The 15,867-nt window shown below is 41.3% G+C and overlaps 1 protein-coding gene across 1 annotated transcript; it reads left to right on the forward strand.

The window, feature by feature from the left end:
* The first annotated feature begins 904 nt into the window (after positions 1 to 904).
* On the forward strand, positions 905 to 15,183 carry LOC119654988. The gene is made up of 3 exons (XM_038060652.1): positions 905 to 2,034; positions 6,549 to 7,550; positions 14,764 to 15,183. The coding sequence occupies exons 1-3, from the start codon at positions 943 to 945 to the stop codon at positions 15,019 to 15,021; spliced, it is 2,352 nt and encodes a 783-aa protein (XP_037916580.1). The 5' UTR covers positions 905 to 942; the 3' UTR covers positions 15,022 to 15,183.
* Positions 15,184 to 15,867: the final 684 nt, after the last annotated feature.

Genomic DNA, 15,867 nt, shown 5'->3' on the forward strand with positions numbered 1-15,867 from the left:
GAAACCCAGTTAACCTTACGGCAAACTCTGTTCTCCAAAAATATCCAATGACGAGACGAAAACTGCAGAAACTGCAACAAACCACCCACCATTATCGTTATGGTCACCAAGACCATGCTACGCCATCACATGTTCGAGCAAGTTTTGTTAAAACCCACCTTGACTTTCAAATCACCCATCACAGTCAAAATCTCACCTTTAGGAGGTCTCTCCTGTTCGTAGAAAGCATCTTTTTACACTATATCGGAAGTCTTCGTTGGTGCACAGCACTGTACAATTGGGATGCTCCTTAACTTGGGTTGGAATCTTGCAGATAGAAGCCGGCCAGAAACCGACTAGCAGGCCAAGAAACCGCGCCTTGCGGTAGTCGTCAGAAACAACCCGATAACGGGTTTGCGTCTCCATTCCAGAGCAGAAAAACACATTGCATTGGGGGGCAAGAGGAATACTCTCCAGAATCCCACCATCTTACTTCGCTTATGCCCAGAATGTCCAGCTTATATCGTTGGAATTGTCGCTCGAGTTGAAGAAAGCGAGCATTCTGGGGGCCTTCGGTACCGAGATCAAGGAAATCATAGTCCGTTTTCGATAGCAAAAGATAGCATTGTTGACGCTTCGGCAGCAGTGAAGTTTCGAAATTTCTATTCCTTTTAATCACCGTTTGCGATCAGCAAGGAAGACTTTCTTATACCCCAACTCAAAAGGGCAATTGCTTTCCGATGATTCTGCACCGTCAAGGCTCAAGGCTTCATGAATGGTAATATCAATTTTGGATATTGAGGGCTTGCCAGAGCGTGCTTCATTTATGTCGACTATACATATATACGAATTTATCTAAAATATTTAAGGTCGCAGTTACCTACAAAACACTTATTAAGTTTTTGACTTTATACTACAGAAGTCACTTTCGTTTCTGGGAACATTTACAAAAATCTTCGTTAAATGGAGGATATAAACTTTTTTGGCGAAATTAATGGACCATGCGCAGGTTTTGGGCTAGGTGAGCCAACAAAAAAACGAAAACGCAAACAGGCCAAATGCAGCAAATTCGATCGGGCATTTGTGACTGAAGGCGAAATCATGCATTTTAAATTGGAGAGAAAATTAAAGAAGGCTCAAGCGAAGTACAGACAGTTTAAGGATGTCCAGAAACAGGAAAAGATTATACAGAAAAAAGCGCTTAAAAAATTTATGAAAACTAATTACTTGCCGCCCTGGTACCGAGAACTATCAGAAACTCAAATGAGTGCGGCTGACTCGCTGCATGCAAGCATCCGCGAGGACGTTGAACAAGGAACAGTGCATCGATGCAAACAGGCATTAATTTCCCTTGGGTTGAAGCCAATCATAAATCGAGCGAATGTCGCCCTCGCTCTACGAATGTGCAACGGAAGTGACTTTGCTTTCCTTTGGTTTTTAATGGAACTTTTCTACGACAAAACGTGTATTAATTGCAAGCATCCTGTACAAAACTATACTGTCAACGAACAAATCATTATGTCTGCAATATGTCACTTGGACATGATTACTACACTTAGGCAATTAGACAAATTACTTCCACCGCCAGCCGAGCCACAAAAGGTGAAACAAAAGAGGCGGCAGAAAATTCCATCCCAAAAATACGAGTCTCCATATTTAGAGCCTTTATGGCGTCCTAAGCCGAAGGTTATAAACATAAATACAATGCCGCCGCTGCCTTCGGTAAATTTTGCTCCGTATGATAAGTACCTGGACCCAAGTTATGTCGTGCCAAACGAAAGCACGAGGTGGTTCAAGCGAAATATTAGCGAGGAATTGACTGTTGGGCACTATGAGCCGAAGCCAACTAGAAGTAGTCTAGAGATTGTGACAAATATCCTAGACCAGCAACTTATGGATTTGACTTCAGGGAACTTTGATCGCGGGAAAATAATGGAAGCTCTCTGCAAGAAGCACAAAACTGCTGAGGAAATCCGCAAAACTTTAGTAGATACGCTGTCGAATATCACAAAGTGCCAGAATAGTGAATATTTCCATGGATTAAGGCAGCAACAGGTAAGGTTTTAGGGTTACAGGTCAGCACACTAAGCTTCATGTCCTTATAGAGTTTACTGCAGGCTTTTTCTGTAACGGGAAGGCTACAGCCTTTCTGCAACGTTTAGGTGTCAGATAATAAAAGCCTAACAGAATCCTTAGTAGCTAACCTAAACGAAGGTTAAAACTGTGGAAAGTACCTAATAATATTTGATTGTTGTTGAATTTAGAAAATGAGGGTTTGTGAGAAATGAATCTAGTGGAGAAAACGATCCTCGCTGATCTTAGACCCTCAACAACTAAGGGATTATGGTGTGATTAAGGAATTTTACAGCCTACAGCAGGTTTCGTAGGTATAAGGGTGAGGGCTCTTCCTTTTTTTGAGGGACGGCTCCCTATATACTCAGGAATAATATCGGTCCGGGAGACTAAACTAAATGTGATCAGTGATCGGGTTAACTGCAAAATGCAAACATCAGTCATTGGCTATGTTTTACCTTTGCACACATTTAGATGGGGAAACTTCAACAGTGCGGATAGGAACTAAACTCGTGCTTCATGCTTTATGGTCAGATTCTGCAATGTGCACACACTTCTCAAAAATGGTATCGGAAGTCCCCAAAATGCTCGCTTATTCTAGCTTGAGTGAAAAATAAGATAATATACTCTGGGCATTGTGGACACAAGTGAACTGAAATGATGGGACTCTGGAGAGTAATCTTTTCCCTCTCGCAGTTTTTTGTTTCTGTACCCTGGAAGGCAGCAAGTGCAAATCCCGTGTCCGACTGTTGTTGACAGCAACCTTAAAGTGCACCTTCACAACCTGCAAGATTCCGATCCAAATTAAGAAGCATCACATTTGTACATCAAACACCAACGGAGACTTCCAATATAGATGAAATACAATCTACAAACGTTGGGGTCATCAAATTATAGTCAGTTATCAGATGCTGAGTGTAGATAAGGTAGAAGGCGACCAAAGTAGGTTGCTTTACAGAACTCCAGCTTGGATATCATAATCACGAAGGATGAAGTTGTCATATTTCACTCTGAATTTGCGATCCAAGACGAAAATTCCACAAAACTGTACTGAAAGAAGCTTCTTTATTTTATGGGCCTGTAGGATAGAACCTGGGTTGGATCCTTCTCATATTTAGGAATTACTGTAATTTCTCAAATTTTCTAAGCCTTAGGGTAACATACGAGACGTAGGATTACGTTGAATGTAAATTAAAAATCCAAAACCGTTAACTTTATTAGAAATTTATTTTTTGCAAATATGCATAATTTGGCGACTACTAGTCGCCTTCCTCAGTACTAGGATTTGGAGCCGTGAGAAAGGCGACAAGTAGTCGCCGAAATATTTGCAAAAAATAAATTTTTAGTAAAGTTAACGGACACGGTTTTGGTTATTGTTAATACGGTGAATATGTTTGTCATGTGGGTGATTCCAATTTCCGAAAGTTTCGGCAAAATTTTTCACATGATGAGGTCATACCCCGGAGCTTTCTTTAACAGCTCCAACGATTTGCCTGAAACGAAATTACAAACTTTATTTTGGCGCAACAATAGGTACTTTTGACAATTTTAGCTACACCTGCGGTGAATGAGAAAGGAAAACTTGTCCAGGTGTTCCGCAAATCATTATCAATGGCCCAAGAGCCCCGGCATCCGGCCTAGGCCTCTAGGCAACTCGGTTTTGCGCCGAAGTGCACCAATTCGATATCCTTGCCAGGCGTTCTTGTCTACGCCCTCTTCATCTTTCTCTTGCTAAGAACCCAAGTCTTCCAGAAATACATGAGGAGTCAAAAGTTCATTGTCTCCCACAATAAGAGTTCGGACCCTACAGCACATCTGCATGGCGTAGAGAGCTCACAGTCATTAATTCATTGAATTTCAATAGGGATTTATCGAATCCATATTTGGTTTTGAAAGGAGGGTTTATTTGTAGATGAACACTTCCGTACTTTTGGAAATTTCACCAGTTGGCGGGTTTCGCTGTTAGTTTACCACCGAATGATTTCAAAATAGCACAGAGCACGACTTCCTTGTTATTAGCTCACACTTCATATATTAAGTAACAACAAAGTCAATCTAATCCGGGAATTTTCATCGATTTGCCACCCCGTCCGACAACTGTCTTCCTTTAGGAGTTCTCACTCTGGATCCCTAATAAACGTGCTTAGCAGAAATTTGTTCGCCAGATTGTTGAAAAATTCTTCGAATATTTAAGCAGTCAACCTAAATTTGGAAGGACAGTAGATTGTGATGACGGTCGCCTCGTTGGTCTACTGCAGAAATCGGATTGAAGTTGATTGGAAACAGCCTCTCCTAGAGCATAATGTTTAATGTGGGATCTGACAAATATTCCAGTGCCGCCACAGGTTTTCCCGTCCGGATGTTCAGTAAGGTAGAATATCAAGGTAGGAAATCGATGATTGCGTATTTAACTCAAATTCAATACGTCGCGTCATTCCCATAAATTTAATAGGGACCGTTTCCGCATTTCGGTTGTTGACCATCATTGGGCAAACTGGCTTAGTGCGCGAACAACACAAATTTTGAATAACCCGCCAGTATCTTTATCTGTGACACTGTGGCAAGAATTAAGTTGCCGACCACGCCAGTAGAAGTTGTTGCAAATAGCAAATATGTTGCCGTCATAAAATACATCAGGAAAGAGCGTGCAGGTGGTCGTGAAAGTGGCGGAAGAAGCACTTCTCCACGATTTTGAATCGTTACACCGGTGAAATTACATCTTTTTCGGATGATAAGCAGAATCGAAATTGTCTTTGTCATCAATGCGCCCATTCAGAATAAAATCGCCTTGAGGGATTTCCACTTATTCGTAGATATTGGAGAACTGAGATCTCTTCAAGAGAGTGGAAGAAAGAGGCTTTGCTCGTTAAAATACCGAAGAAAGGCATTCTTCTTGAATTTGTATATCTAGGAAGCATTATTTGTGCCACATGTATTTCGCCTTCTCTTTTACAGGATGGATACTTATCATTTTTTGAAGGTCCTATTCTGGACATATATATCATTTTTTGAAGGTCCTATTCTGGACATATGCACAGCTAGTGAATTATTGCCAATCAGGATAAACTTTGCAGTGCATCTACCCTTTAATCGCTCGTCAATCAACCAGGCTGCTGCTCTTAAGGTCACAGTAGGTAGGTCACATATTAAGTAAGAGCGACATCCTTTGTGAGCTATGCCATACAATAGAACCCGCTGTCCGAGAATGGGTGACGAGTGAGTCGTCCAAGAATTACATGGTGGACGATTCTGAGGATGATTTGAGATTTGATATGTTCGTTCGTACGTCAATCACAAACAATACTATTTGTGGAGCGCCTTCTGAAGAAATCTCAAAACGGAAATCGCCACCACTCAGCAATCTACCAAGGAATGGGCGATTTAAATACCTCCGCCGATCAATGCTATCAGCGCAACTTGATATGAGTGGTGTTCCACAACGTCCTGTCATTGACGCATTAACTAAGGTCTCAAATCCAAAATCTACCTGGCCGACTATCAAAGACAATGAATGGTGCCTCGCGATAATGGCGACAAAGATTTTGCGTTGGACCAGTGGCATAACACGCCATGATTCCATCCGCAATGAGAATATCCGCGATCGATATGTGTTTACACCGATGATGGAAAAATTGCGAGGAAAGTAAAGAAGAAGAATAAGAAAAAGTCTCCTATTGAAAGGGGGAATTACGTCTTTGATTTCTTTAGAAAGTTCGGGTCTTAGATCCAATGAAGAATTTCATGGCACAGCAGATTGATCATATCATATATATAGATAACTCGTTGTTACTGACGGTGTTAGTACCTGCTCATTGAGATTAGTCGTCAAAAACTCAGTTCAGTTCAGTTCAGTTCAGTCATCAAACGATTTTGATATACTTGCCACATTTCAGAGTAATTTAACCCAACCGGCAAACTCTAGCTGTTTCCGTGGTATATACCAAACAAGTTTATGTGACACACGATCGAATGTCTTCTTCAAATTCAGGTATGTAATGTAAGGGAGGCGATGCTTTTCACCATGTTTCTCCATAAGTGACCCCACAGTGTTTATTGCGTCAGTTGTTACAAGTGCTTAAAAAACTCGGCATGGTTATTGGGGTTTTGAACGAATTCGGTTATCCAAAATGTACCCACTTTCTTGACAATCAAGTGGTATCCTATCGTCCTCAATGACCCGGTTGAAAAACTGAATGAGTGATGGCCCCAGTTCTACGCTTTCCAAAGCCGATATTTACTTAATAATGACGAGGATGCAAAGAAAGAATAGAGTCTATATTTACGTAACATAGTGTCATTTTTGAAAAAAATTATTAGTTCCCATTATTTCATAATTTAAAAAAATGCCCTGAAAGACCTGAAACTCAGACATCGGTCAATATCGGAGTATTTCTAAGGTATTCAGAGTACTGAAGTTGGTTTGATGATTTTTAATTGTATTTGATTACAAACTGAAACCAGAATTTAATAACAAGTCTTTTAACAATTGATTCTAGAAACAACGTCAAAGGATCATCACCCAAATGGAATTGGATCAAGCTAAAACGAAAGAAGACTTTGAGCAATTGGCGCAGAAATACCAAATTCAAACATGGTTACGGCTTTTCATCCAAGACTTAATCCTCAACATACCAGATCAGAAAGTAATCAAACTCTGTGAGAAAACAAATGCCTGTGTCGAAGATGCTAATGCCCTCCAAGCTTTCATAACTAAAAACTGCTGCACTTGCAACAAGTGTCCTTATCAGCCCTTCGATTATGGTCACCAAGGCATTCCGAAACCAAATGAAATATACTTTCGTGGCCCACGCAAAAATTTACCATATAAATTCGACTATGAAAAAATATTCCAACAAGATTTCCTAGTGAAAACCAATTTTATAAAAAGAGGAATCAGTGCCGCATTAGAACTAGACAAATATGCTTCCGAAAACGATGCGATCGATGTCTGTTTGAGTGAAACTTGGCACAATATGGTAAGACTATGGAATGAGAGATTTGAGAATAATGAAGAATCCCTCAGCACTGGAGAATTGCAATACGTAAATCGGGATCAGTCCAGCAGTCTAAAGAATCTTGGATATGACAATCCGGCCGAAAGTGTTATGAACAAAACGCAATATAACCAAAATAGACCGAAAACGCCCCCGATAAGACCTCCACCTCAATTCCAACGACAACCGGTGAGTTATGATCCGAAAGATAGTGCTATGATGGACTCACTGCTAAAAGATGCAATTGGTAAAATGAAACAAAATGGAAAATTCGTCCTGGCTTCTCTTCCAGATGTTCATATGCTACCTATTCTGCAAGAGTGGATTAGGGCTCGATATGGACTAATCTACAGCAGAAAGCAACGTGCAAAGGCTCTAGAAAAATCACTGGTCCATTTTGAAAGATTAGTGGGGAAGAGAATTAAAGTTAAATTACCAGTCTCGGAAGATATTTGTGCAGAAAAATCTATTTCTTATGGCATGCGCGATATGATTTTCGACAAGGTAAGTTTTTGCGAGCTGCATCAACAGAATATAATGAAATATGAAAATATGGAAGAAAAAGTATAACCCGTTAACCACACAGACGCAACCTCGTTCGTTAAAATGGGCGACAAGTCCCCTCACGACTTCCCTCCGCGTAGCCAGCAATTCAAATGTCACCCCTGCTTAATGAGTGACCTCTCCACTGCGACTTCCGCCTTCCGATCACAGTACGTACGAGTGCTAGGCCTGTGCGCCAACCAATTTTTTTTGTTTGGAATATTATCAGTCCAACGCATTGACAGTTGATGTCTAAGGAATTGACTTTCAGCAGCCGCAAATAAAACCACCAAAAAGCGAAGGGATTGGGGTACATCCCTCCAACTCTCCGAAAAAGTGGAATATCTGAGAGTAATTATAGATAAGATCCTTCATTAGAGCAAACATGTAGAGGTAAAGATGAAATGTGCTCTCACAACTTACGGGCTATACAGGCGGACCCTTACCCCGACACGGGGCTTAAACCTCATTTAGTGTTAGACCGATTTTGGCTTATACATCCATAGTGTGAGGGGACTATCACTTCAATGAACTAAGTGTCGGGCTTTTACCGATACCATGAGCTAGAAATTTGGAACAGCTCCAAATACATTACTCAATTTGCAGCCCTTGCATTTATATATTCAAAGCAGTGCAATGCTTAGTAGACTACTGAAGTGAAGAGTGTGCAGCATTGGAGTAGTCATTGGGTGAACTGAATCCAGATTTTGTAACGCCTTCTGATTCTCATACAGCTGCTTGGTAGAACATGTGAAGTTATCCTGAAAAAATTGGGACGAACCAGTAGAAAGGGTGCCGGACTGTCGGGGTCTTCTACAGTGACGACTCAAAAACAGAACAGGAGTCTGTCTTTCACATAGAAACGAGAAGTTGTTTTTCCCTTGGCACATATTCAAAAGTCTTTTAGACTGACGTGTATGCAATTATAAGGGCAGTAACCTGGGTGATTGAAGAGCGGTTGACGGGCAGGCGCATTGTTATCTATAGCGACAGTCAACCCGCATTGAAGGCGTTGCACAGTCCTTCGATCACTTCGAAATTCGTTCAGAAATGTAGAAACCGATTGAACTTTAGCGAAGGGGAAACAAAATCTTGTATGCCTTAGGGGGAGATGGTCCAATTTCTCTCAAGGGGAAACTGAACCAAAACAGAGGTTCTCCAATACGATAAGTTCCACCTTGTAATGAGGAAGCAATATCCACGAAATATGTCCCGCTTATGAACACATCAGACGTCAGATTTTTGATGCTGATGTGATTCAGCAGCAGCGATATGCTGCGACATAAACGGATATTCCGTCAGACAGGGTAGTCGAGTGCAATGGGCCAAGAGGGTCTAAATGTTCAGAAGCTATGCTTCTCCCCACTTCAAACACACATACAATGATTAGATTTGGCGGATTATCGTCCGTGTTGACTATATTTAAACCACATGTGCCATGACGTCCGCTGTGAATTTGTGATGCTGATCTTGTTTTTAGTGTACGAAATTATTGAAGTGCTACCTAAAAATCAGCAATCTCAACCTATCTGCCGGATTTCGTTGGGTTGGGTTTCTTGCTATTACTCCCTGATCGGGTTCGCTTTGAAGTCGCTGACTGTCGGGTGGGCAGATTTGAGCCAATCTATGTTCCTTAGTAGCATTGTTTGTGAATCCATTTTGCAATATACTTTGTAGGATAGGTTGCTGAGATATAATGCCTCTTCTTGCATATGTTGGTCACGTGATTTGCGTGGAATTTGCGTTTGGAGCTGCTTTTGACTGTCGACTGACAGCTGGATTATATAAGCCATGGATGTCTAATTAGAGGGCGCAGCATGTAATTGTTCGTAGAAACCATTCTTCTCCACTATATCGAAAGTTTCCGTTGGTGCATAGCACTGTACAATTGTGATGCTTCTTAGCTTGGACTGGAATCTTACAGTCATTGCATTGCCATTCGTGTAACAACAGGGAGAGGAGTGCTGTCCAGAGTCCCACCATCTTACTTCACTTAGTTCCTATATATACAGATTACACCGTTGGAATTCCCGCTCGAGTTGCAAAAAGCGAGCACTTTGAGTTCCGATAGCAGTAGAGTTTCGAAATTTGCAGGTTGCTAGTCCCAAACTTCTATTCCTTTCAGTCGCCTTTTACAATAAGCAGGGACGGCTCTGAGTGCATTCTTGATCCCCAACTAACAGGGCAAGTGATGACTAGCTTTTAATAAATTCCAATTAAACTGCGATGGTATTATTTACAAAAAGGAGGAATCTGAACGAACTTCGCCAGCTGAAGACGCAGGAAATAATCCCCAAACTTTCCAAAGAAATCAAATAGCTGGTCCGTTATTCTAGATAAAAAACATCTTAAGAATAAACATCTAAACGTGAAGGTCAAACAAACTATGCTGCTTTGCAGGTGGACTCAGGCGTAAATACCACTAAATACACCGATTTTTTCTTGGCAGAACCAAACAAACACACAGGAAAGTTTGTACTGTTGAAATACCGGAAGGTATACAGCAGCAAGAATTGTAAGCATTCTAATTGCCTATAGCTCATTAGCTGGGCGTATGTTCAAAATAAGGGTGTCCATCCTGTAGCGGAACATTTCCAATCTGAGTGCTCCGCCTATAGGCACATCAGACGCCATATTTTTGGTGCTTATACAGTGCAGTTGCAGCGGGTAGCGTAAGATCCCCTCACGGAAATCCTGCGTACATGCGAGTCCTGCGAGTGGTAGAATCAAGCCTGACGAAAGGAAAATGGAAAGGAAGAATTCCCCCCTGGCTCGAAGTTCTCTCGGGGGCCCTGAATAGAAATGTCAATGTAAAAAGAAATAATATGGGGGTTTGCACAAATTTCACACCGGGCTGGTTTTTGCGGAAAAATTTTCAATCCGGGCTCGGGTTTTCTCTCTACGACCCTGCGTAGAATACAACGGACCATTACGGCCTGAAAGCTCCGATCCTGAGGCTCTTTCTACACTCTCAGAAGCAGTTTGGGATTGGGACCTGAGAAGCTTTCTTATAGGATTCCAGCGTCTACTGTTTGGGTGCAGTAAATGCAGCCCACAATATATAATGATAAGTTTGAAAAAGTTCACTCTGCTCTTAATCATATAAATTGAAAATACTCTTTACGTCTGAAATGTTATTATATTCCCTGAAGATCTTGGTTAAATTCACAAAATGGTAGTCTACACTACCTCCTCATGTAGAGGGGCTACCGAGAATTTTTAGAGGGCAGCGTTAACTTCGTCACATTAAGTATTCTACCGTGTCGGCTTTGGTTTATCATACAAGACCAAATAATAAATTTCAGAATATACGTATGCTCCTCTATAGTAGCATTACACCGTCTCCAGGATCCATCTTTCATTTAGCAATGTTATCAGAATAACCAGCTAGAGGCAAAGAAACTAACCTCATTATTACAAACTTCAGTTATATATTTTCTTGTGTCGAAATACTGAGTAACAACTTATAGGAAGCTCCAGTGCATCAAACGCGTTTTAATCGCTAGTTACCGCAACTAGCGCATTTGTCCAGCATTCGCCAGTATTCGACTCTTCAAATCACTAACAATATTTTTTCACCTAGCAGGCTGGCCAACCAATCACATTAGAACCACCTTCAAGGCTCTCGTCTCCTTAAATTGCAACGCCTAACTTACAATAATCAGTTGCTTAAGGGCCAAAACACCATATAAAGATAATAGATCTCTTGATTATAACAAACAAACACTGAATCATTGCCCTGGTGCATTGCAGTCTATAGACATCTCCAGCTCTCCAGGCGGTTGTTTAATCTGCAGTATAATAATAACAATACTGTCAAGAGAAGTGGCACTGCGTTCTAGAATAACGATCGTGCCCCTTTACTGGTTACAGTATTCCTATTACGCCAGGAACTTTAACATATGTGTACACCCACTATGATTCTAAGACTCTTTATGGTGAGGTTCCAACAATCCTGTGAATGTTGTGGTTTATATTTCCCAATAAGCATCATCGGAGTTTATTCATTGTAACTTCTCCCAGTATAGTTCCCTGAGGTGTTTCTTGTTTCCTTAGTGCCACGTTCATGGCCCTTCCAAATTCCACAAAAGGTTTATGGTTCATAGATCTGAGTTTCTGTTCCTTAGTAATCTCCTTCCGTGTCTTTGTTGGTGTTCATCAAGGAAGCGCACTCCCACCACTCCTTTGTTCTTGTTATGGACCCCGTCACACGGGACATCCAATGTCCAGCGCTCTACACATTGCTTTATGCAGATGATGTTTTCCTAGCATCCAATAGCAAAAATGATCTGGAGCAACTTGTCCAAAAATGGAATGATCGTCTCATGCAACCTAGTCTCAGATTGAATCTAAATAAAACTAAATTTTTGACGACCGATCCCCATGAAACAGGCATAATCATTGTCAGCGGCAGTGGTCTGCCCAGAACTGAGCGATTTAAATACCTAGGGTCAATGCTATCAACCAGTGGAGAACTGCGTTATGAAAGTATTTCACGCATTAACGCAACCTGGATGAAGTGGCGTTCCACAACTGGTGTTTTTTGTGATGGACGTATCAAGGAACGTCTCAAATCTTAAATATACCGCAATGTCGTCCATCCCGTCGCTCTCTATGGTTGTGAGTGTTAGCCGACTATAAAAGACAATGACCAGCGTCTTGCAGTAATTGAGACGAAGATGTTGCGTTGGAATAGTGGCGTGATACGTTTTCGTCACATCCGAAATGAGGATATCCGCGATCGTTATGGGGTTGCACCGATCGTGGAAAAATTGCGGGTGAGGCGTCTTCGATGGTATGGTCACGTGCTAACGAGAATTGGTCTGAACATCGAAGTCGATGGTAAACGACCAAAAGGTAAGCCGAAACACCGATGGCTTGATACGCTGGATGGGGATTTAAAAGCGTCGATATTGCACCCAGATCAGGCATTCGAGAGAGTCAAATGTGAACGGGACAAAGGCTGAAGAAAAAGAAGAGGAGTAATCTCCTTCCTGCCTCAATGGTTCAAAGTATTTTTCCCTTGGACCAACTGCCTTTATTGTGAGTATAGAAACATCAAATATCGAATTTATTTTGATGCTATCCCCCAGTGCCAAAGACTAATTTGAAATAGCATTTAGGAAGAATATCAGCTCTCCGCCTCGCTAATGTCCTCCTACGATTCCAAAAATTACCCTCATGCTCTGCGTGTGAATGTGAAGACTTGAATTGGTACTTCAACTTGCCTATTTAGTATTTTGCCAATCTAAAGTGTTGGTATCTCTGATTCCCTTGGAAATGAGGGCAATCTGTAATACCATATGCGACGTGTTGTCGGAAGCACATTAGATATCCAAAAATACATAGGGTGGTATTTCTTTGATATCTATTGCGTCGCGTAATACACGTTCATTTGGTATGGATGTAAGAAACTAAGCATTAGAACGTTAGTTGTAATAAAGTTGTCCAAGACCTTCTAAACTATGATCTAAATCCACGATGGACCGTAAAACCTGAGAAATACCTACGGAACTCCAACGTAAAGCACTCCTTCCAAATCATGTCCCTAATCCCACCAATTTGTGATTACGGACAGTTTTGTTTTTCAACGGAAAACTGCAGGCAAGGATGGATAAGCGCGAGTTTTCACACCTAAAATCGGAAAAAAATGCCAATTAAGCGTAATCTCGCGATCTTTCTAGCCATTAAATTATTTGAAATAATAAAGACTTGCCTTTTTTCGTTCCGCTAGTAATAGCAAGTCTTGAGACTTGCTGCACTGATGAAAAAAACAAATGGTTCCCGAAATAACGGAATTTGCAAGATTAATAAATATTACTAGCGGAAAGAAAAAAGGCAAGTCTTTATTATTTCAAATAACTACAAACTGATCCTTCGGATTGGGAATTACTGTTATGGTGTAAGACTAACGAACCTACCCAGAAAAACTGCCTTCTATGAAGCCACAAACGGACCTTGGAACTGGACTATAATAGAACCTTCGAAGCCTGCCCCGATAAGACCTAAAAATCATAACTGAGAATTTCAACAGCAAAGTGAGAAGGGAATCCGTATGAAGACGATAGGTTAACACCAATAACTTATATGGGTGTTCCAACAGCGAATTGCGGTCTACCTAACTAGCAGTGTCACACGAAATAGTCATTAAAAATACCTGGTTTGAGAAGAAAGAGATCTACAAACAAAGGCAGATCTCTCCAGATGAGACCACTTACACGTGTTAGTCGAATTTCTTCATATTTTAGTCTTGGTGTATGTCAGAATATCCTGCTAAGGAAGGAATCACCGCCTCGTCAATATGGTGCTCTGAGTTCAAATAACAACACCACCTCAAATCCCTTTCGAAAGCCAGATACACAGCGGCAAAACGGACTCCATTGATGCGTTGGTCAAGGAAGCAGAAGCTTCTGCAATCATTTCGTTACCATATCCTGCAACAGAAAGGAGCTTGTAGGTAACCGTAAGCCTCTCGATGGTCCTGTGAGGGACGTCAACGTTGCGTGTGGGATCCTCACCCACTATAATAAACAGCTGAAAAGATGAAAGGACACCTCACCACGATCCTTAATCATATTACGTCCGGTGAAGTTCAACCTCTTATAGATTATCTGGCAAAGCGTCGTCACATGCTTTCACAGGGTGAAACCATTCGCTCTGTAAATCTTGAGGATATGAGATCTTTCCCAGTAATTGAGAGAAGATGATGACCGTTAAGAATCCGAAGAGAGACACTCGTCTTGAGTATAATGGACAACACTGACAGAGAGTGTATCTGGAATGCTGTCCGCAGGAGGAGTATTCCGGATAATATTTGTGGTAAAAAGCCTACACAAGATGGCGAAATAACAAACCAAATACTAATCTTCTATGGATCTAAGCTTTTCCCACTTCGTATTCATATTTAGAAGAATTTGAATTTATCTAAACTTCTCCTAACATTTGTCGCGCTTGAAGAAGCATTGCTGCGAAAAATAATTCTCCACACATTAGAACTTTAAATTGCTTTTCTTCGTCCGTTATTAGTATCTGCGTATAAAGCATCTACAATATGTATTTTCAAGGACACCATAAAAATATCACCTTCATCCTCTGTAGGTGATGTCAGTATTAATAGTTCCTTTCTTTCATTGGCCTTTGTGCTTACCAAGGCAATATTAAATTTTAATTTCAGACGAAAAAACGAGTCGATATGTATGAACATGAGTTACGGTTGGCCCTCCTCGATGATGCTAGAACATGCTGGAAAGTCATGAAGCCATATCACTGCGTAGCAGGTCCACCACGAGATGTCTTTTTTGCTTATATGCCGGCATGTGAGAAGGATGTAGTGTGCTTCCGACCATGGAAAGTGAGTGAAATGGTAGATGCAAAAAGTGAATTTGAGAAACGGTTATTTAAGAAACGAGCGGAAGAAGCAACGAAAATTTAACGAATGGTTGATTCCGATGGTCGCTTAACCTTATTAAGGATCGCTTATATTCGCCTTAGTGAGCAGAACTAATGTCAAAATTTATGTATGTTTTTGGTATTGTTTTGAGTATTGTTTTGAAACGAATGGATATGTTTTTCGCTAGCGCATGTAAATTTTTAAATTGACAATGAATAAAATTATGATTTTGCAATCATTCGAAAGTGAATGCTTTTTTTATTTAGAGTTCCCTGAAGATGCCAGCATTGTACATCCATCGTCAACTTCACCAACGTTTCGGCGCCCAGGCTACGAAGGTGGAAGCATCTCCACCGAACCTTTGTGTTGGAATCACTGGTGTCCGGGTGGCGAGTTCTGGAAGACTTCTCGGCAAGTGATTGACGCTATTTGTTGGCGTTCACCAGTCCAACATCCTCCCTGTGCGTGAGACGTCGCGAAAGTAAACATCGGAAGATTTGTCGAAGTCCTTGAAACATTCAGGGTCACACTGAAGAGCACTTCCCGGGGTGGTAGCGTTGCAGCTGACACTATCGTAAATTCAGTAATGAACCTAAAGGACACCAAGCCGTGGCAAGCCTTCTATGTTTTGGTGACTAGTGGAAATCGCCGACCTGCGGAGGGAGTGTCATAAACTCCATCAATTGTCATAACGTTTAAACGGCCGGGAGGAGGCATACACCATAATGGCAAAGTACAAATCAACTAAAAGGAGACTCGCCTGAAAGAGAGTATTCTGCTAATCAGCAGAAGGAAAGGAGACCCATAACTGCTGACCGATCGCACCTTTTCCTTTGTGGAGGATGGGATTCGTCAGCAACTTTATACAGACACAAATGATCTCTCCTC

The sequence above is a fragment of the Hermetia illucens genome, chromosome 4 (assembly GCF_905115235.1).
Source record: "Hermetia illucens chromosome 4, iHerIll2.2.curated.20191125, whole genome shotgun sequence".
Taxonomy (NCBI): Eukaryota; Metazoa; Arthropoda; class Insecta; order Diptera; family Stratiomyidae; genus Hermetia; species Hermetia illucens.